The sequence below is a fragment of the Ochlerotatus camptorhynchus genome, unplaced genomic scaffold (assembly GCF_037179485.1).
Source record: "Ochlerotatus camptorhynchus isolate MF236.1 unplaced genomic scaffold, CSIRO-AGI_Acam_v1.1 ptg000304l, whole genome shotgun sequence".
Lineage (NCBI taxonomy): Eukaryota > Metazoa > Arthropoda > Insecta > Diptera > Culicidae > Ochlerotatus > Ochlerotatus camptorhynchus.
This window is the reverse complement of record NW_027040792.1, coordinates 1,321,619-1,342,670: the sequence shown is the minus strand read 5'-3', so window position 1 is coordinate 1,342,670 and position 21,052 is coordinate 1,321,619. Positions and strand designations below refer to the sequence as shown.

Sequence of the window (21,052 nt, the reverse complement as noted above, 5' to 3'; positions counted from 1 at the left end):
AATGACCATAGCAAAAAACAATAAAATTTCTGACCAAAGCACACTACTGACATCTGGCTCTGAATTCGCGGGAAATATTTAGCAATGAACCCCCATGCAAAAGTTATGAATTGGTTCGTGTCTGATTATTTTTATATATATAAAAAAAATTGTATGGTTTTGACAGTTCGGATACTGTACATTTAAATCTGCGGTTTACGATTTTCGGGCATAAGTCAAATTAAGTGTCATGTCGGTTTGTCAGTGGTCATATCACTGACAAACCGACATGACACTTAATTTTGACTTATGTTGTCAAAGAGGGTTTTAAGTGGGGAAGTCGCCATTAGTGGCGCTTAAGTCAAATAGGAATCTTTACACTAGTTTTTAGAGAATTTTTTTTCGACCCCCAACGCCTGTTCTCTGTGGTTTCACATAACATAATAAATTCTAGCAATATACAACTATGGGATCACATGAAAATTATGTGAAATTCACATGGATATTTTCACTGGTTATGTGATTTATTTTATAAATGTACGTTCCCCCATACCACAGAGAACAGACGTTCAACTTCCGTAAGAAACTTGTGTAAAGATAAGTGGAACATCGCCGTTACGTGGCACTAGCATCTCCTGATTTTCCTCTATAAATCCTCAATTTTCGACTGCTGTCGATACATTTTCTGTTGAAAATTGCCATTCGGCGCTACCGGAACTTAGTGTCTATAGTGTTGTCAAAGAGGGGTTTTTTTTTAAAGTTTGGGGAAGTGGTGCTTAAGTCGAATATGAATCTTTACACAAGTTTTTACAGAAATTTTGTTCGAGCCTCATCGTCTGTTTTCTGTGCCTATACATTTTAGCGATTTTCCCCATACAACTGCCTGCAAGCTCTTTGAGGAACCACTTCCCGTCCACCATGACCTCGGCCTCGACCCAGTTGAGCTTGAAATTCCAGGAATGACCAGATTTGGGCCACTCTACTGATACATACTTACCCTGGATGTGATATCACACACTCTCCAAACATAGACACAACTTTTACTGATCATCCTATTGTTTATTAGAATGTCATCAACATGCCATCCAAGATCGGCGCAGACCTTACGATTTGGTGGAGTTTTGTATAGAGTTTGTGCGAATGTAGTTTTGTATTTCTCTTATCAGTGCAAGATAAATTTACACTATTTGCTTCTTGTATTAAACCTTCGTCTGGGAGAATTGTAGGTTGGTTTTCTTTTTGTTTGATTTTTGGTATTGGTTCAGTTCTAATTGACCCCTAATGAATCCTATCGCTAGAGATGACAGAGCTTTGTTCCGTGTTATTATTTTTTGGTATAAAAAAAAGTCATTCCGATTGCGACAAATTTGGTTCTTTTTCTTTGGTTATTATTTACAAAAACATGTCATTTGCAGGAATGAGTTTGTTTAGCTAAACCTAGTTTGCGTCAGTATTTGTTTTGTTTATAATTTCAATAGCTTTATGTACACCTAACTACCAACGCTTCGGTGGGGCAGAATCCCTCAGGGCCACCCGAAATTTATCCCCGTCAGCTGATAGAACTTGAGATTGAACGGTTGATAGAACTCTCGTAATCGTTCGATTGCCGGCGGTTCGATCCGTGGATGATTGCGACCCTTCGTCTTCCCCAGACAGTGTGGCGATGATCGTTCCTCGGATTTGAGCAGACATGGGAAGCCTTTGGTTGAGTTGAAGTAGAAATGTTTCTCGTTCACTACCCGCTTGAGTCCGAGGAAGTCTTGGACTCGTCCGATTTCCACCGCTGGATCGGCGATCAGCCGCTCGCCACTGACGAAGATCAGCTGGGAGAGCGGGAAGTACTCGAGCCACCGTTCCAGGTGCTTCGCATAGACGCCGATCTTGACGGGACCCCACGTTGTATCCACGATTCCACCGGAGGTCCCGTTGAGGAAGGCCAACTCTTCGAACCGCTTCATGTCTTTTTTTTTGCTGCGGGCTTGTGTGTAGTCGGAGATGGCACGGGTCACCGGGTCTCGGACGACCACCAGCAATTTGGTGCTTGGATTCATGTGGTAGACCCGTTTGGGTGCTTCCTTGGTAATGAAGTAGCTGGGGGTCTTCTCCATGGTGATTTGACCTTCGATAGTCGGTGGCATGTGGTGCCGGTACCAGTGGAGACCCTTGGAGTAGTGTCGATCGAAGAAGTGCACTTCACATCCCGCAGCTCGGACGTCCGGGTGAAGGCGGATGAACTCGAGCAGGGCTCGGGTTCCACTCTTCTTGACTCCGATGATCAGAGCGTCTGGGAGGTGCCGAGATGGACGCAGACCCTGTTGCCTCAAGAAGCGATACTTTGGCGACCCGTCGGAGGCATTGACGAGAAGACCTTTCGAGTCGAACCCGGTGCCATCACCGGTGAGCGGAACTATCCGGACGATCGAGCCGAGGATTTTGATCTGTGGTGCTTCGGTTTCCTCCGTGGGCGTGGTCATCGTGGTGAAGCTCGTGTGGGCCTGAAACATGAGAAATGTGATCAGTTAGGGGCAACTGGGGGGGTGGAAAGCTATGGGCGCATACTTTCTTCCACGTCCGATTGATGCTCGCAATCAGGCATGTGTTGAATGTGTAGGAGACGTACAGCATGCAGATGCAGACGACGATGGTAATCGCGATCGTACGATTACTCAGATTGGAATACCATTTGTAGAACATTCCTGGTGTATTTCTGTGTGCTGTGCAGCAGGTCCGGAACTGAAAAATAAACATCGAAAAAGAGATAATCCGGTTAATATTGTAGCCATCAAAGCGGTAGGGGGAGTTGCATGCATGAAGGAAAGTGGTAACACAAAGTCAAACCAACTATTGCAAAACCGCAGGGGGGTTGAGTGGTGGTAAAAACAAACAGACTTTCGTTCGCATTTGTGAACCCTTCCAAAGCACATAGATAGGTACCAACATGTCAGACAGGAAGATGTGTTTTCCAGCCCGGAGGACAACCCAAGTGAGCGGTACGAATTACAAATCCGGATCGGCTTTTCGCTACATATGCACGGGACCCGACCCTGCCAGATTCAGTGCAATGTGCGAAACTTTCAAATAGGGGACACCGGGAAGAGCCTTTTGGCCTGCAGCAATCGTCGGTATACACAGAAACACTTATTCCGCTTGTCAGAAAAAGAAGTCAGACAGAGGAAAAGCAAGCCTCTTGTGCGTTTGAGTGTGCACAAAAAGTATGCATCCAGGCGCAAACATGTATATGAAGTGTGCGGTGGTGCTGCCGTTCTCGAAAAACGAGTGTCTAAATTTCTAGAATAAATAACCACGTGTGTGTGTGTGTGTTTGTCGTTCCAAGGCAAATGACGCCAACGACTATGAGAGGAAAAGTTTGCCACAGAAGCCTTGGAGCATCAATTTGGGGAGAAAACCGCATTCCTCACACATCGCATCGGTAAGCCTCTGGTTCTTGTAAGGCAAACTATTTGCCTTTCCCATTTTCTCGTTTTGATTTCCCTTCGTCCCCTGCCTGGTCCACGGTTTTCGAGTTGGCTTGTTCTTATGATAATTTAATCATGGCACATCATTTCGTTCGGATCCAGGACGTTTCCGCTTCCCACACAACTTTGACGAACGGACGGCGACCGGGAGTTTGATGATAACGACGACGTGCCTTGCGAGGAATATTCGATGAGCTAATTTTCACCACGTCGACAAAGTTTTTTTTTTCCTCTTTGGGGCGCGAAGGGATCCATCCAGGCTGGATGGCGAAAAAGGCGAGAGCTGTAGTTTGAAATCTTTGTTTTCTTTGACGGTTTTCAGAGGAGACGAGGAGGATGTTTTTCTTTCGGAAGGGTCTGGTTTGATTTAAGAATAACTGAAAATCCAATTAAAATCCGAATTAAAACATGCGGTCGCTAGTTGGATAATCTGGGAAGTGGAACTTGTTCGAGGTGTGCTAGATATAAATTGTGGTGAAATAATATTTGCAGGAGAAACTGATGATAATCGTATTAAATTTTCAGCGTTTCTCAATCACTGGGTCGCAGGCTGCTCTCAATTGGGTCCCAGAAATTCATATGATTTGGTCGTGTTTTCCAAAATTCGAGTAAAAGTTTTATGAATTTAAAATTATGATAGATACTCAATTCTGTTTTTACGCTATTTTATTTGTTTTCGATTTTGCCCTGATGCAGGATGGGTTAAACAAGTTGCATTCAATATGGTTGAACATTGAGAAAATACGATCAAAAATAGAGGCGAAAAATAAATCGCGATTCGATCATTCTGCATCAAACCGTTGTGCAGTACAGTCGGTTGTTTGATTTGCTCGCTCAGTGCCAGTGATATTAATAGTGCTACGCGTTTGTTCACGTTTTCGGTCGTTTCGGTGCATCGCGTGTGATGTCGAAGCGGAAGAAGAAGACAGGCTCGAACCAGGGTTCGAACCCTGCAACCCAGTCTAACGCTGTCCAACGCGGCAAAAAGACGAAGAGAGACGCATCCGACCATGGAAGTATCCATACCCCAAGGAATAATGGTTCCCAGGATAACGCCACAGCAATCAACGGTAGTGACGTCGGTGATTTCGGCGGATCCGTTGAAAAATTGGCCACGGGCGGCCAGAACGGTCCGAAAGTGAAACTTCCACCTCTGGTGGTGAAGTCAGTACCACTCGACAAGCTGGATCAAGAGATGGCATCCCTTGGTGTCGCTGCCGAATACAAGCTGTGCGGGATTGGCACGAAAATCACCCTCCACACCAAAGCGGACTACAACAAAGCTTTGGCTTCGCTGAAGAATTCCAAAGTGGAATTTTTCACACACGCCATCCCGGGCGACAAGCCATTTAAGGTAGTCATCCGAGGCCTTCCGAATTTCGAAACGAAGGTGATCGAAGCTGAAATTAAAGACCGGTACAAGCTGGCCCCCATCGCCGTATTTCGGATCAAGAGGAGGAACGAAAGCCAGAGGAAGTACCAGGATTGCCTTTTCCTGGTACACTTCAAGAAGGGGACGGTGACGCTTAATGCGTTGCAAGCAATCCGCTCGCTCTTCAACGTTATCATCCGTTGGGAGTCCTACCGTGGTGGCCACCGCGATGTAACGCAGTGTCAGCGCTGCCTCAACTTCGGACACGGCACCCGAAATTGCAACATCAACCCACGCTGCAGCTTCTGCACCAAGGACCATGCCTCCTCCGACTGCCCAGATGACAGTCCTGAGGTTATCAAATGTGTCAACTGTGGCGGTGCTCATGACAGGCAGTGCCCCAAACGCGAGGAGTTCAAGCGTATCCGAAAGGATGCATCGACCTCCAACCAACCAGGACGTAAGAAAAATAAGTCCCCGACTTTCGGGCCAGGCGATTTTCCGCCTCTTCGAACCAACCAGCAACCGCGAGTGCAACTCGGTCCCCCCCAACCAACGCCCGGTGAACAAATTCCACTCCCCCTGAATCCTGGAGAACACCGCCAATGCTAGAAGGTATGTACTCGGTGGACGAGTGTTGGAACATGTTCGTCCATGTTACAAGCGCTTTCCGCAAGTGCACCAATAAGAACGAACAGTTTGAAACTATCGTGAAACTGGCTATGCATTATGGCATCTAAACCACTATGCATAGTCACATGGAACGCTTGCTCCTTAACAGCAAAAACCATTGAGCTTGCGGACTTCTCACCGAGACACACCTTAAGTCCGGCGACAGTTGCTGGTTACCGGACCACAACATCATTCGGCTTGATCGTAACAGCTCCAGGGGGGGTGGTGTTGCGATCATCGTCAGAAAAGGGATAAAATACCGCAGTCTGTCCCATATCCGCACCTCTATCATACGTGATACGTCCTGTTCATCGCCGTCTACTGCCCTCGACAATGTGCCGGCAGCAGCGGACTAGCGGCTAAATTCAAGAAAGACCTAGCCACCATCACCCGTACCGGTTCCCGCTTCGTTGTTGGAAGAGATCTGAATGCTCGCCATGAGGCCTGGCGGAACTACCAGCAGAACCAGAACGGTCGTCTGCTGTTCGACCATTCGCAGCATGGGCTGTACTCCGTTTGGTTCTCGGACGAGTCAACATTCATCTCACCGGCAGGCGACCCATCGACGCTAGACCTGTTTCTTACAAATACTGGCTTGTCCAAGCCGGTAGCCTTGAACGAACTCAGCTCCGACCATCAACCGGTGGTGGCTGAACTGGGATACAACGTAGCTCTTGCTCCAAGCCTGCGCAAGGACTACCATCGCGTAAACTGGGCCCAGTTTGGACGCGTGGTAGACAGGCACATCATCGACAACCCGCCGCTTGACTCCGTGGAGGACATCGACCGAGCGATGGGGGGGACTCCACCAAGCCATAACCGTGGCTGACGAGGCGTGTGTCCGACGAGTTCCTGTAAGGGGTAAGTTTATTGCCATTGATTCCCACATCCAACTCTTAATTCGCCTGAGAAATATTCGTAGACGCCAATTTCAGAGGACTGGAGATCTAGCGAGGAAACGTGAAATGGCCAATCTGAACAAGGAGATTGCTTCCAGAATGGTCTCACTCCGGAACGAAAGTTTCGGGCGGCTTGTCCAAAATCTGGACGACCGCTCCAGACCATTCTGACGATCGGCTAATAATCACCCCTCAGGAGAAAGCAAATCCGATTGGTGAGCATATTGCCAAATCGCACTTGCTTGGCTCCAACATCCAAAGTCCGCTCGAAGCTCAGGTTGAGCAATGCGTAGTGAACCTTGATTCCTCCCCTTGAGCCATCCCTCCGGAGGATAGAATCACAGTGGAACAGATTTTCTCAACGCTGAAATGCACCAAAAAATGAAGGCCCCCGGGTTTGACGGAATATTCAACCTAGTATTGAAAAATCTCAGCATGAAGGTTCACTCTCTGCTGGCTGCTGTCTTCAACAGATGCTTGGAACTGCACTACTTTCCCGGGAAGGACCCAACGCTAGATTCAAGCTACAGACCCAAGAGAGAGAGGCGCCAGCTAGCTCTGAAGCCGATCGCATAAACGTCAATGCGAACCAGTCATGATCTGTCACTGCGAACCGAAATTTTGATTCAATAAAGTGGGGGAAGTATTGTTAATCGGAAAAAAATCTGCGTATTGTTTTTTTTTCAAGATAGTTTTTTTGAAATGGCAGTTAATGACGGTGCAGAATACAAATGTTTTTGGACGTTCGGCGTTTCTGCTACTTATTGTGAAGCAGGGAGAGGGTGTTATTAGTAGTTTTCACGCAAAGGATTTATTTTCCATTGAAATAGAGACAACTTGTAGGGATTGAAGTGAACAATCGTTACGTAATTAAAAATTGATTATCGTCTATCCACTAGAAGTATAAAAATCGGAGCAAGCCACAATCATTTTGATGCCGAAAAAGCTAGAAGTCGTACCTAAAGCACAATGTTTCTCAAGTATTCGTACGCTGCTACTCCGAGCTCCTAAAAAATAACCATTTTTTGCACAATACATTGACTATTTGGCGACTACTGTGAAGGAGTGGGTGGTCTATTTCAGATTTCTGACTAAAATAATTGTTAATTTGTGAAATAAAGACATATTTATTGTGTTATCTCTTGATTCTTATTTGAAGTTTTTGTTTCAATTTAGCATACTAATATTGTCAACTTCCAAAAAATCATCATTAATATCACTATCATTTAGTTTTGGAGCATTTAGGTAATCTATGAATCCAGAAAGGTATTCTTGATCATCGGTGGCGTATGATGAATTCCTTATTGGTTGCATATATTGAGATATAGCGATAGTTCTCAAATGATTTTTGAATTGAAATGGAGTAGGGCGACGTTGCTTAAGTCTAACTACCCCGAAAAGACTTTCAACACAATTTTGTGTGAAAACAGATGTACGTATTTCACCATATCCTTCCTCAAGAAGTGTTTCTTGCAATCTCACAATAGTCGTTGTTGCCATAGCGACTGTAGATTGCCACGGCTTCCAGTGACCTTCAACACCAACCTGAAAAATATGAAATATGTTGATTTTAAAACCATTTATTCTTAAACGTTCGTTATTCCAAGCAACCAGAGGTTCTGTTTTTCTAAATATAACGTTAAAATTTTCAGAAGATTCGAATTATATTCCAACAAGATTTTATGTCGTTTTAGTAGCCAAATAAGTCCTCAAAGTAACTACTATCATCGATGCGTCTCAGTAGAATGTTCTTATCCATGATTTCACGAATTTCTTTTGATTTTAATCTTTTTTTAATTATATCCTTGAAGAAGTTTATAAATCAAAAACGAAAAACAGTGGACAGTAAATTATGAAAGTGAATAGTAAATATAAAGAGGTGAAATGTTTTGACTTCGTGGTAGTGTGGTTGGCGGCATCATCCGTCGTTTAACTTCATTTAAATTTTATGAGAAGAGATAAAGAGAAAGAAGAGTTTAGTTTGTTCCATTTAATTCCACTACCTTTCCTTATCCTTGACAGATACGCATATTTCGTCTACAATGTGCAGATTTCTTCAGTGTCGTGTACTACAGTAATGAGCCGATTTTGTCAGCCCCTCCACGCTTCAAACTTTGGATCATATCAAAACCACGATTCCAATAAACAAAAATCTTTCATCTCGGTCCTCAAGTAGACCATTCAAGCTATGAATTGACGCTACTAGATTGCTTAAAACCTAAAATGGCTGTGTGCAAAGCGAGAAAACATTTTCAAAATCGGGTAATTACTGTAGTGCGTGAAAATGAGAAACTGTGCTGAAGACGGTGTAAATTGTCTCTTTAAAAGGAATCTACGAATTCAAGAATAGCTTTTGATTTGCTTTTTCGTTTTGCAACAATCAGAAAATTTAATCTTGGTTGCTTTTGACTTTGTCGACGCATTCTCCGTGGCGATAATGATTTCTTGATCCGCGTTTTCAATGTCATCAAATTGAAAATCCGGCGGGATTGCTTTGAAATCAGTGTATGTGTGATCCAGAAGCGACGGGCAGGAGTGGTAAGGATGTCGACAGGATCGCTGGGTACCCGTCGTCTTCGTCGTTTGTCTCGTCATCGTCATTAATCAAATAAGCACACAATGTAGGGATTGCAGTTTTGCTCAATCTGGTGCTTTTGCCAGCCTTAGCATAACAGATCGCATCAAAATGCATCTGCAAAACAGTAAATCATTTCTAATTTTTCACGTTTCATGATTATTTGCATATGTATTCTTTACGTACGTTGCATACTCTCATTGCATCTGTGACAATAAAATCAGCTCCTACATTACAAAACTCAACCCACCGTGCTTGAAGCAATAAATCGTTTGGAAACCGGTGAAACAACACATCCGGATGGGTTTTCTTGTTCCGGCCGCAACACTTCACTTGACAACGCATTTTACCTGCTGTGTATCACTTTTAACCTCCTCCTGATTACCAGAATTCACAAAATAAAACCCGTTTAATACGAACCCGATAGCTCTAAGCAATATGCAGTAAGATACTTGCTCACAACATACAGTTCACGACAAGTTTGAACACTTGACGGCAAAACTATATCAAGCGCATCCTCGCTTGAATTAGAGTCGGTGTATAATGAGTCACGCCAAGAGAAAAACAGTTGAACTCGTATCACGGTTTTCGGAAGATTCCCATTCTTTTCACTTGGCAACAGAGGACTTCTACAACAACTTCAAATGACTTCTAGCGAGAGAAAAAATATTGCGGCTGTAGTAAATCATTATATCAGTGATTTTGTCAAATTATCTTAACAAAAAATAGTAGAAATTCTTATTACTAATCATTACCGAGCGTATCCCATGACAATTTAACGCTCACTGCGTGTTTATGCTCATTTCTTCGATTATATTTTATATTTTATTGCAATACCTTTCGTGGACCTTTCATAGCATCGTAATGTTTATTTATTTTGCACGATAGGTAGCTGGTTTGACAGTTCAATAGGTAGACTTGGCTTCACTCTTGGCGTGACTCATTATACACCGACTCTAGCTTGAATGATTCTTTCCCTCAACAATTTTTTCAACAAAAAGGAAGAAGAAGAAGACAACCAAAACAAAGCATCTGTCATTTGAGCTGGCTCCTCTCTCTTGGCTACAGACCAATCAGCCTCCTTTCAGCGCTGAGCAAATTGTTCGAGAAATTTATTCTCAATCGTTTGCTCAAGTTTGTCGAGGAACACAACATTCTCCTACCGGAACAGTTCGGGTTCAGGAAGGGGCACTCCACAAATCATCAACTAGTACGGGTGATGAATAACATCCGAAGTAACAAGGCTGTATCCATTCTACAGCCATTGCATCTTTAGACGTTGAGAAAGCGTTTGACAATGTCTGGCACAATGGGCTTGTATACAAGCTTTGTAACTTCAACTTTCCTTTGCATCTTGTTAAAATCACCCGTAACTAGCTTCAACAAAGGTCGTTCAGGGTATCGTTGAATGGTTGCAATTCAAGCACATTTTCCATCCCAGCAGGTGTTCCGCAAGGAAGTCTGTTGGGCCCTTTGCTATACAGCATCTACACTTCCGACATTCCTCCCTTGGGTAACGGTTTCCTTGTTATTTCTGTTCGCAGATGATACTGCTATATTCGTCAAGGGAAGGATGCCTCGGGAAATAACAAACAAGCTTCAACGATGCCTTGACGCCTTTGCTGATTATGCCACCATGTGGAAAATCAAAATCAATGCTTCCAAAACCCAAACAATAATGTTCCTCCATCGGCAATCTCCCAAACTAAAACCAGTTCCCTTTTGTACTGTAATCATGGATGGCACAAAGGTTGAGTGGTCTTCCGAAGTTACCTATCTCGGGATGTTGTTCGATGAAAAGCTCCTCTTCCGTTCGCATGCAGAGAAAACTGTAATCAAGTGTTCTGCCTTGGTTAGATGTCTGTATCCGTTGATTTGCCGTGATTTGTGGTGAACAAACTGGCTGTCTATAAACAAATCATAGCACCTGCGATCCTCTACGCAGCTCCGGTGTGGGAATCATGTGCTCAGACTCACAGGAACAAAATCCAGGTTGCTCAGAACAGAGTGCTCGTCCCTTTGACACAAGAATTTCAGACCTCCACGAAGAGGCGAACAAAAATCCAAAATTAGATTTCAAAATTGATGACATTAAGACCAGGTTTATGCAGAAATGCAATACATCAGAACATGCTTTGATAAGCAATTTGTATATAGTAGGTTAGGTGTATATAGTAGTTACAGGTTAATTGTAGTTGTAAATAGTAGTTATAAGTAGTCTCCTTTTTCAAATTCAAAACAAACCAATCCCACCAAGGTGGGCATACTCTAATAACAGGCCTGATAAGACTGACTAGAAACTGTAAATAATAATTAAAAATTTCAAATGTACTAAAGTTGAAAAGACGCATCTGTGTCACTTGATAATCCATACATGTAAACCAAACAAATACAAGAAATAAAGATCATTTGAATGTCAATAAATCGCGATTCCAGCAGACGAGTCGTCCCGCACAAAAAGAGCTGTAATTCGTGATTCAATAAGTTTAAAAGTCCCTTAATGGTTGCTTTACAGTACTTTTATTAAAACTTCAAAGTTACAGCATTAGATGGTTACATTTCTCCAGTTCTAATGAAATCTCGAGCCTACCTCTTGATGGAGCCCATCAGCGCCCGCACAGTGGACACGGACACGGAATCAGCGCATTTCTTCTATTTTGCCCGCATTTGCTGGATGTCCTTGACTGCTCCGTCGCTTCTTCGAAGTCGCTGCTTTGAAATAGCCCAGTATTTTTCGATTGGTCGAAATTCCGGGATTTCGGAGGATTTATTAGCTTGGGGCAACATCGATCTTGATGGCAACATACCACTCCAGAACCACCTTAGAGTAGTGGCAGCTGGCCAAAAGATGACTTTGCCCCTATGATTGCGGATGAACGGCAATACACGCTTTTCCAGGCATTCTTAGATGTAAACTTGGGATGTCATCGTCGAGAATGTGACCAATGGTTCCGTTTTCAGGTCACAACTGCAAATCGCTTGCCAAATCATGGCCTTCTTCGTGAACTTGAATCTTCCCGGCACATCCCCACGGCCAGTCGCGATGTAAAACTTTCGACCGGGAAGCTGCTTAAAATCGAGTTTGACGTATGTTTCGTCATCGATCAAAGTGCAGCCCTTGTGTTTCGGCAAAAAATGGTCAAGAACCTTACACGCTTTTTGGCCACGGAATTCTGCTTCATGTGCCGGTTCGGATGTTTACTGGCTTTGTACGACTTGTATCCTTCCCTGGCAAGGATGTTCCGCACCGTTTGAATGTTGGCGTTGTACCTTCTGGCCACATCTCGGATCAAAAGACCGGGGTTGGCTTTAACGCACTTCAACACCTTGCTGCGCAGCTGACGATCCCTGGTTCCAGTTTTTTGTAGGTCCGCTGATTCCTTTCCACACTCAGTGTTTTCTTGTGTAGGTTTTGAGCACTCTAAAAACTGTTATTTTCGGCATCTTCAGCACTTTAGCCAGCTCGAAACTGGACCACTCCGGATTTTCCAGGTGTTTGTGCACAATATTTTTGACGTAAAACTATGTCTTTGTCGACTATACTGGGGTACAAATCAAAAAATATGTGTGGTGAAATAGTGTTAGGTTTTGAACGCTTGTAACTTTAATAAGCCAATCGATAGGATATTACTTAACGGATCTGCTGAAATAAATACTTTTCCAGTTTTTACAGGGTGTCTCACAATAGGTGTCACTAAAACAAAATTGGATTACAGCAAAACAAATCAACCAGACCATAGCATTTATTTTTCATTTGAAAGATACATGTTATAAAAACAAATCATATTAATTCAATTCAAATCTCTCGCCCTTTTCCTTGATAACTTTGCGCAAACGCTTTGTAAACCCATCGCAGCTGGCACGCACGATTTCCTGAGGAATTTGGTCCCAAATATCAACCAAACGTTTCTTGAATCGATCTAAAGTAAGCCCCTTCGTAGGGCCTATTTGCTGAAGCATATAACCCCAAACAAAGAAGTCAAGTGGATTGAGATCCGGTGAAGATGCAGGCCATTCTTCGCTTGTGATGAAATCGGGCAAATTTTCCGCGCACCATGCTTGTGTCTTCTTTGCCTTGTGAGCTGGTGCTGAGTCTTGCTGGAAACAATATGGAGCATTCCCATACAGCGTTGAAGCATGAGGAAGCAGATGGTTCTTCAAAACCTGCTCAATGTAATATTCAGTGTTGATTTTTACGATAGGTTCTATGAAAAGAAGAGGGAGTTTTCCTTTTCGTGAAACGGCGCCCCGTACCATGATTTTCGATACATTCTGATAGCGTTCTACAGCTAGTTTATCTCTTGGAATATCGGCAAGAGTTTTACCATAAACACGATCATTTTGTTGGTTATGACTGTCCTGCAGGAGGAAGAGTTTTTCATCCGAAAATAAAATCTCGCAGTCACCGTGCCGAACCAAGAGATTTCTGCTTCTTTGGACCCTGGCTTGCTTTTGACGCTCCGTCAATCCGTGCACTCGTTGTTTCTTATACGGCTTGCATTCCAGATCATGTCTGAGGAGCCTGTTCATCGAAGCAGGGGACATTTGAAATTGTTTACTCAGTTTACGGCCAGATACGGACGGATTACGTCTTATTCGCTCCCTCACAAATTTGATCTTTTCCTTCGTTCTGGCAGTTCGTTTGGCACCTCCTTTATGTTGAATATGGACATTCCCAGTATCCTTGAACCGTTTCAAGGTACGAAATATAAACCGCCTACTCACTCCGAACTGCTATAAGTTATTGAATATCTGGCAAGGTCTAAAATTTTTCAAATGTAATTTCACAACTTCCTCGCGTATGGCTTCCATGTTGGCTGATAAATATAAACAACGGAGTCGCTTATTTATCTTCAGCGATAGACTGTCAAAAGCACACTCAAAATGGGTATAATCAATTTCACTGTAAAAATTACCCAGTTGAAATAAACCAAGAGTGAAAAAAGGTGACACTTATTCTGAGACACACTGTAATCAAAAAAACTTTTGAAAAATGCGCTAATGATAATTTTATCACTAAACGTTTTCCCACCCAGTCATCATAAACGAATACCACTTGGTTGCACATCATTCTGCTTGAACCTGAAAAGATATAAAACAGCGCTGCTTTCCTGACTCTGCTCAATACCGCTTCGGATGGTGTGGCACTAGGTCCTGCAGCAAGCAGGACCAAGTCAGCGGCTAAAGGTGGATCACGGCGTGACCATGACCACCACAATGAGGAATGAGACTTGGAAAATTATGAATGTAAAACCCCCTCCCCCTTAACAACAACCCGAAAAAGACATGGACTTAGACGATCACTTTTTTGCGGGAAATAAATTTTAAGCAAACCACAATTAGGGGCTGTTTATTAACTACGTAGACAGTTTTTTTGGGATTCTTGACAGCCCCCATACTTACTTCCCAATCAGGCTAAGGCCTTGTTGTCCTCTGCTGTCCAAAGAAGTCGTCTCCACTCTACTCGATCCATGGCCACAGTTCGCCAGCCTCGTAGTCTGCGAAGGGTCCGCAGGTCACCTTCTACTTGGTCGTTCCACCTTGCCCGCTGCGCGCCTCTTCTTCTTGTTCCTGTTGGGTCGCTTTCTAGAACCATTTTCACTGGGTCGTCGTGCGGCATTCTTGCGACGTGCCCAGCCCACCGTAGTCGCCCAATTTTTGCAATGTGGACGATGGATGGTTCTCCCAGCAGCTGGTGCAATTCGTGGTTCATTCGCCTCCTCCACGTTCCGTCATCCATCTGTAGATGGTACGCAACACCTTCCGTTCGAAAACACCAAGGGCGCGTTGGTCCTCCACGAGCATAGTCCAGGTCTCGTGGCCGTAAAGGACCACCGTTCTAATCAGCGTCTTGTAGACAGTCAACTTCGTGCGGCGGCGAATTTTATTCGACCGGAGCGTCCTCCGGAGTCCAAAGTACGCACGATTCCCTGCCATAATGCGTCTTTGAATTTCTCTGCTGGTATCATTTTCGGCGGTCACAAGTGAGCCCAAATACACGAACTCATCGACCATCTCGATTTCATCACCGTCAATCTGAACTCGGGGTGGGAGGCTAACATTGTCTTCCCTAGAACCTCTTCCTTTCATGTATTTTGTCTTTGATGCGTTGATGGCAAGTCCAATCCGTCTAGCTTCAGCCTTCAGTCTGATGTACGTTTCCGCCATCATCTCAAAGTTCCGTGCCATAATGTCAATGTCATCGGCGAAGCCAAGGAGCTGGATGGACTTCCTGAATATCGTGCCACTCGTGTCTATCCCAGCTCTTCTGATCACACCTTCTAACGCGATGTTGAACAGCAGACACGAAAGTCCATCACCCTGCCGTAACCCCCTTCGAGATTCAAAGGGAGTCGAGAGTGTCCCCGATACTCGAACAACGCACATCACTCGATCCACCGTCGATTAGAACGTGATCGATTTGGTTTTCTGTGTGTTGGTCAGGTGATCTCCAGGTGGCTTTGTGGATATCCTTGCGGGGGAAAAAGGTACTTCGAACTACCATACCCCGGGAGGCTGCAAAGTTCACGCATCGTTGGCTGTTGTCGTTCGATACGGCATGCAGGCTGTTTGGCCCGATTGCCTGTCTGTACATTGTCTCCCGTCCTACCTGAGCGTTCATGTCGTCGATGACGATTTTGACGTCCCGTTGCAAACAGCCGTCGTTCACCTGCTCCAGCTGCGCATAGAACGCTTCTTTCTCGTCGTCGGGTCTCCCTTTGTGTGGGTAGTGCACGTTGATGATGCTGTAGTTGAAGAAACGGCCCTTAATCCTCAACTTGCACATCCTTGCGTTGATCGGCTGCCAACCAATCACGCGTTGGCGCATCTTACCCAGCACTACAAAGCCGGTTCCCAGCTCGTTGGTGGTGCCACAGCTCTGGTAGAAAGTAGCCGCTCGATGCCCGATGACAGCCCCCATCTCTCATGCATATTGTTTTTTTTTTTTAATTTGTATGGGTTGTGGATAATTTCCAATCCCCCCTCTCTACGTAGTTTATGAATAGCCCTTTATAAGTAAAAACATTATTTTACACGCAGGGCTAAAATTTTCAAAAAAAAAAAATTGCTTAAGAGGAGACATTCATTCGATGAATGGCCAACAACTGACTGTAAAACAGTAGTAGTAGTGAAATTCTTCTTTATTTTGATTTGCTATGTGGTTTACAATTGCTAATACAGGGCAAGAGGTTAGCCAGAAGGGCTCTTCATCTCTGGTGAACTTTTTGATTTTGTGTTGTACATGTTGTGTTTTACTGTGTAATGTTTTTCAATTTTCTTCTTGTGAAGTATGTTGTTTGTATATTTTAATTTGTTATTTTACCTACTTAACCTAACGTGCCAGATCCCTGACGATCTGTTGATCGGATCGCCTACAGCAATCTCTGAACCTTGCGATAAAGTCAGCTCTCCGTAACTCCAGTGCCTGAAGCCCAGCCAGGCGGTGGACCTAAGAATTTCTAGTCCGCGGGGGACTGTTAAGGATCATCCAAAAGATCTTGTTTTTGATCCTTTGGAGTTTGAGGTGATGGCATTTGGCGCAACTCTCCCAGATTGGCATCCCGTATTCTATTGCGGGAAGGATGATTTGTTTGTAGACAGCAAGCTTATTTTTCAGGGACAGGGTAGATCTCCTGTTGATGAGTGGATACAGTTACACTTGGTTTTGGTTTTGTCAACGTGCTCCCTGAAAAGAAGCTTGCTGTCTAGTGTTAGCCCGAGGTACACGACCTCTTTCGACCATTCCACCACTGAGCCGTTTAAGCAGATCTTATTATTCTCAGACGGAACAAGTCTGGGAGATTTCGAGTGTGGAAAGATGATGACCTGGGTCTTTGCCGCGTTGATGCGGATCTTCCAGCTGTTGAAATATTCAGACAGGACGTTCAGGCCTCTCTGAAGTTTGGCAGTCAGAGCTCCGATGACCCTACCCTTGTAGACGATGGATGTGTCATCTGCCAACAGAGACAACGATCCACCATCAGGGAAAGCCGGCATATCGGAGGTGAACAGGTTGAATAGAATGGGGCCAAGGATGCTTCCTTGTGGAACCCCGGCACCGATGTTGAAAGTATCCGATGTGATGCCATTCAGAGAGACTTGGAAAGTTCTGCCCGATAGATAGTTGTTAGTTATCTTCAATAGAACAATTGGAAGACCGTACTGATGCAATTTGAACACCAGGCCATCATGCTAGACATTGTCGAACGCTTTTTCAACGTCCAACAACGCCATGGCAGATGTTTTCAAAACAGACTTGTTCTGTCTGAGAATGTTTGTCACTCGAGTCAGCTGGTGGACGGTCGAACGACCATCCCGAAAACCAAACTGTTCCTCGAGTAAGATGTTGTTTTGTTCGGCAGATGTTAGGAGCCGGTGGTAGACTGTTTTGATAACCATGAGAGAAGGCTGATTGGTCGATAACTTGAAGGAGAGGACAGATCCTTCCCAGGTTTCCGGACAGGTATGACTTTAGACGACTCCCAACACGAGGGGAAGTAGCCAAGTCGGAGGCACAGCTTAAAAATCAGTGCCAGATGATTGTAGAATCTGGAACTCAAGTGTTTGAGATCCAGATTCAGGATGTTGTCGAAACCTGGGGCCTTCATGTTTTTAGATGATTTGATAAAGGCCAACAGTTCGTCAGCCGTAATCTCGGATTCCTCTGGAAAAATGTTAGGAATCTGGTGCAGATTGGTTGCATTTTCAGCCACCTCAGATTCATGTGGGCTGACGATGTTTTGTCCGAAATTATGGGAGCTAACGAAGTATTGACCTATCGCGGCAGCCTTCTCTTCAGGGGTTATCAGATGAACCACTGGGTTGCCGTTTTAGGAATTTTGGTTAGTTTCCAAAAGGGCTTTGCACAATCTGGGAGAGCGGATCCTGTTAGCAAAGTCCTGGTTTCTGAGGTCCACCATCCTGGCTTGGATGGTTTTTGTGAGGCGGTTACAGCGGGTCTTAAGGACAGGCAGACCAGAGCGTTGGTACTGCCTTCGGATGGTGTTACGGAGTCTTATAAGGTCTTTGGTAGATCTGTCAAGGTTCAGAGTATTGCTCACCTGTCTGCATACTAGCACGTGTTGCTCCCTGGCCCGGGATATCGCCTCCTCGATGGAATGCAGACACCGGTCAACGTCTTCGGGCGTCTCCGGAAGGACACCATAGTCGACAGTGGAGTCGACACAGTGTTGGAACTGATCCCAGCTGACACGATGGTAGTTGCGTCGGGAAGCTTGGAATCGGTTGACGGATGATCCAACTTAGTGGTCCGAACTCAGCTCCTGGTGGGTCATAGGTTGCGAGACTTTGTCTCCCATGTTGCTGATGAAGATGTCGATGATGGAGTGCACGCCGGACCGACTCAGCCGGGTGGGAGTGTCCGGCACCAGGATAGTGTAGTGAGCCTCTTGCAGGTCGTCGTTCAGGATGGTGCCGTTTTGATTCCGCCTTTGGTTGCCCCAAGTTTTACGTTTGCCGTTCAGCGATGATGAATTTTGTACGGTGTCGTGTTATCTTGACTATATCCCTCCGCAGGTCTGCCGCGGATCCATCCCTGGCGTTTGCTTGTTTCGGGCAGTGGACCACAATGATGGTGACGGGGCCGACGGGTGTGAAGACTTCTACTCCCAATGCTTCAACCATTTTCAGCTGGAAACTGGGTAACAGCCGGCAGCAGATGTTGTTCCTGGTAGCGATGGCCACTCCATCACCTCCAGAGCTTGTCCGATACAGCCTCACGAGCCGGAATCCAGGAATAAATACGTTCATCTCCGGTTTCATGTGAGTTTCGGTGATGATAGCGATGTCGTTGAGGAAGTTAATGAACTCGATAATTTGGCTCTTGAGCGAGCAAGCGTTCCAGTTTGCGATTGTGATGAGCTCCTGGTCCATAACTGAGCATGAAGGTAGCCACAGCTTGGAGCTGGTCGGATTTGTTCGAATCGAGAATCGATCTTTGGTAAAGCGATCTTTTGATTTTTATTTTAATACGCTTGTTTACTTTGGTACCTACAAGAAATTCTTCCTTTATAATATTTAATTCAATTTTGTCGTGACGCTAAGGAGCAATATGAGCACAGGAGGGAGGTAGCCCAAAGCTTCAAATTGTAAGTAGCGGCTAGCTCGAACCGGGTACTCTTACCTCTATCTCAAGGCCGGCTTCCTGTTCGGTGGACTCACAACCCACTTAATAATCGAAGGGGACAACAACAACACAGTCGGTCTACATGCAGGGACTTCCTTTTGAGGGATAGTGGCACAAACACAACAAATTAACTCAATTACATTTTTTTTTATTTCTTCAAAGTTACATTTTGTGAAAGGGGGTTCGTTGCGGCCATGGCATGCATGCTGAGAAAGAGAGAGTGTGTGTGGTTCGTGGTTACCTTAGATACTGTTGGGCTTCAGGACTTTGGGACGGGGAACTGGTCCGATGCTTCTACTGTTGTCGACGTTCCTCGTGCTCGCTGCCGGGGTGGTAGCTCATCGGATATTGGGCACTAGCAAGCGGGGGCGAACCCACCTGACCTCGCTAGACCCTCACCTCCAAGGCTTCGGCTACCACTCACCCGACGCGTGTGGTACGGCAATGGAACGACGCTCGTCCACCACCAGCACGGGACTCGCCGATTTTTCGTTCCTCCCTTGTCTCCACAGCGGATCGACTTCGTGGTTAGGGGCTGGTTCAACTCCACGTGGTTTCCGTACCTTCGGTCCGACGTCCCTAGTGCTCGCTAACGGGGCGGTAACGTATCGGATATTGAGTCCGACCAGCGGGGGCGAACCCACACGGACCTGGCCAAACCCTCACCTCCAGAACGTCTGTTACCACTCACCCGTAGCGTGTGGTGCGGCAATGGCACAACGCTCGTCAGCCATCAGCACTGGGCTCGCCGAACAACCGTCGACAATCACTACACCGGGGATCCACTCAACAGGTATCGTTCGATGATGTCCGTAACACACGTCTCGTATCACACGTCTCGAACTGAGAGATCCCGGGCTGACCAATCACTCGCGGTGGAACCACTTTTCGAAGAAACCGTACTTCCAGTCACTTCTCTTCCTTCTGCTTCAGTCGTTTTTTTTAATCGTTTCGTCTTCTGTGGTGGTTGGAAACTGTCTCCTCGTTTTTTCAGCAACTAGCTCTCGTCTCCCTTTTTGTGTTTCACCCTCTCTCTCCCTCGATCTACTCTTCTTCCTTCTCTCTCTCTCTCTTGTCCGGATATTTATATGCCAAAATAAACTAATAGGTCAATTTCGCCTGCTGATGTGTAGGCAGAGATGTAAGCCGTCTTTATGGGGTGTTTGTACCTATTTTTGTTTCCTTTTCTTTTTACTTTAATTTTAACTCCTAATCTAATGCGCCACTAGTTTAATTTATTAATAACTAATCGGATATAATTATTTTATTTTATTGAGTTGACTATGTCCACCTGGATGTAGCATTTGACTGCAAGGAAATGTTACCAGTGTATTGGTAACAAAATGTTGCTGTATTCGTAAATATCGGAAACGCAAAAAGTGACGTCATTGTAGGGAGCGATACTGATGTTGACATTCTGTTCGTTAAATTTACAACGCAGTCTGTGGTGAGAGTAAATCGTTTTTTTCGATGTAAATACAATTAAAAAAAATTAAACCCTGTTTTTTTGAAGAAATTAAACCCTATTTTTTTGAAAGAAGAGATCGCTTTTTTCGATCTTTTCGTGAACAAAGAATCGATCCGAAAAATCGGAAATCGAGATGAAAAGTTCGATCTTCCAAAGATCGATCCTGGATCACCCAATCCTAGACGTGGCACGGCTAAAGGTGGAACACGGCGTGTCCTCCACAATGAGAAATGAGACTTAGAAAATTGTACATGTTAAACCCTCTACCTCCCCCCCCCTTCAGTGACAGATACTGTCAAATACAGTTGATGTTTCGATATTGTTGAAATAAACATGCTTTTGAATTTATTTCAAACATAAATATTTTAATTTTAAACATCCTTTCAATTTACTTTGAATAATTCATATGTTTAGAGTATAAACATTTAAATTTTTGATTTAAATGAATAAAATTCGTATCCGTG

General features: G+C 44.7%; 1 protein-coding gene across 3 annotated transcripts in view; it reads right to left on the bottom strand.

The window, feature by feature from the left end:
• Positions 1–1,056: 1,056 nt before the first annotated feature.
• The window catches only part of Hs3st-B (Heparan sulfate 3-O sulfotransferase-B), a 292,186-nt gene continuing 272,190 nt past the window's right edge, over positions 1,057–21,052 (bottom strand). For all 3 annotated transcript variants that reach the window (XM_065228917.1, XM_065228919.1, XM_065228918.1), the window contains 2 exons: positions 2,539–2,712; positions 1,057–2,474 (listed from right to left, as the gene is read on the bottom strand). In XM_065228917.1, coding sequence (XP_065084989.1) covers positions 1,503–2,474; positions 2,539–2,673 — 1,107 coding nt within the window. In that variant the 5' untranslated portion in view covers positions 2,674–2,712 and the 3' untranslated portion in view covers positions 1,057–1,502. The remainder of the gene's footprint in view (positions 2,475–2,538; positions 2,713–21,052) is intronic.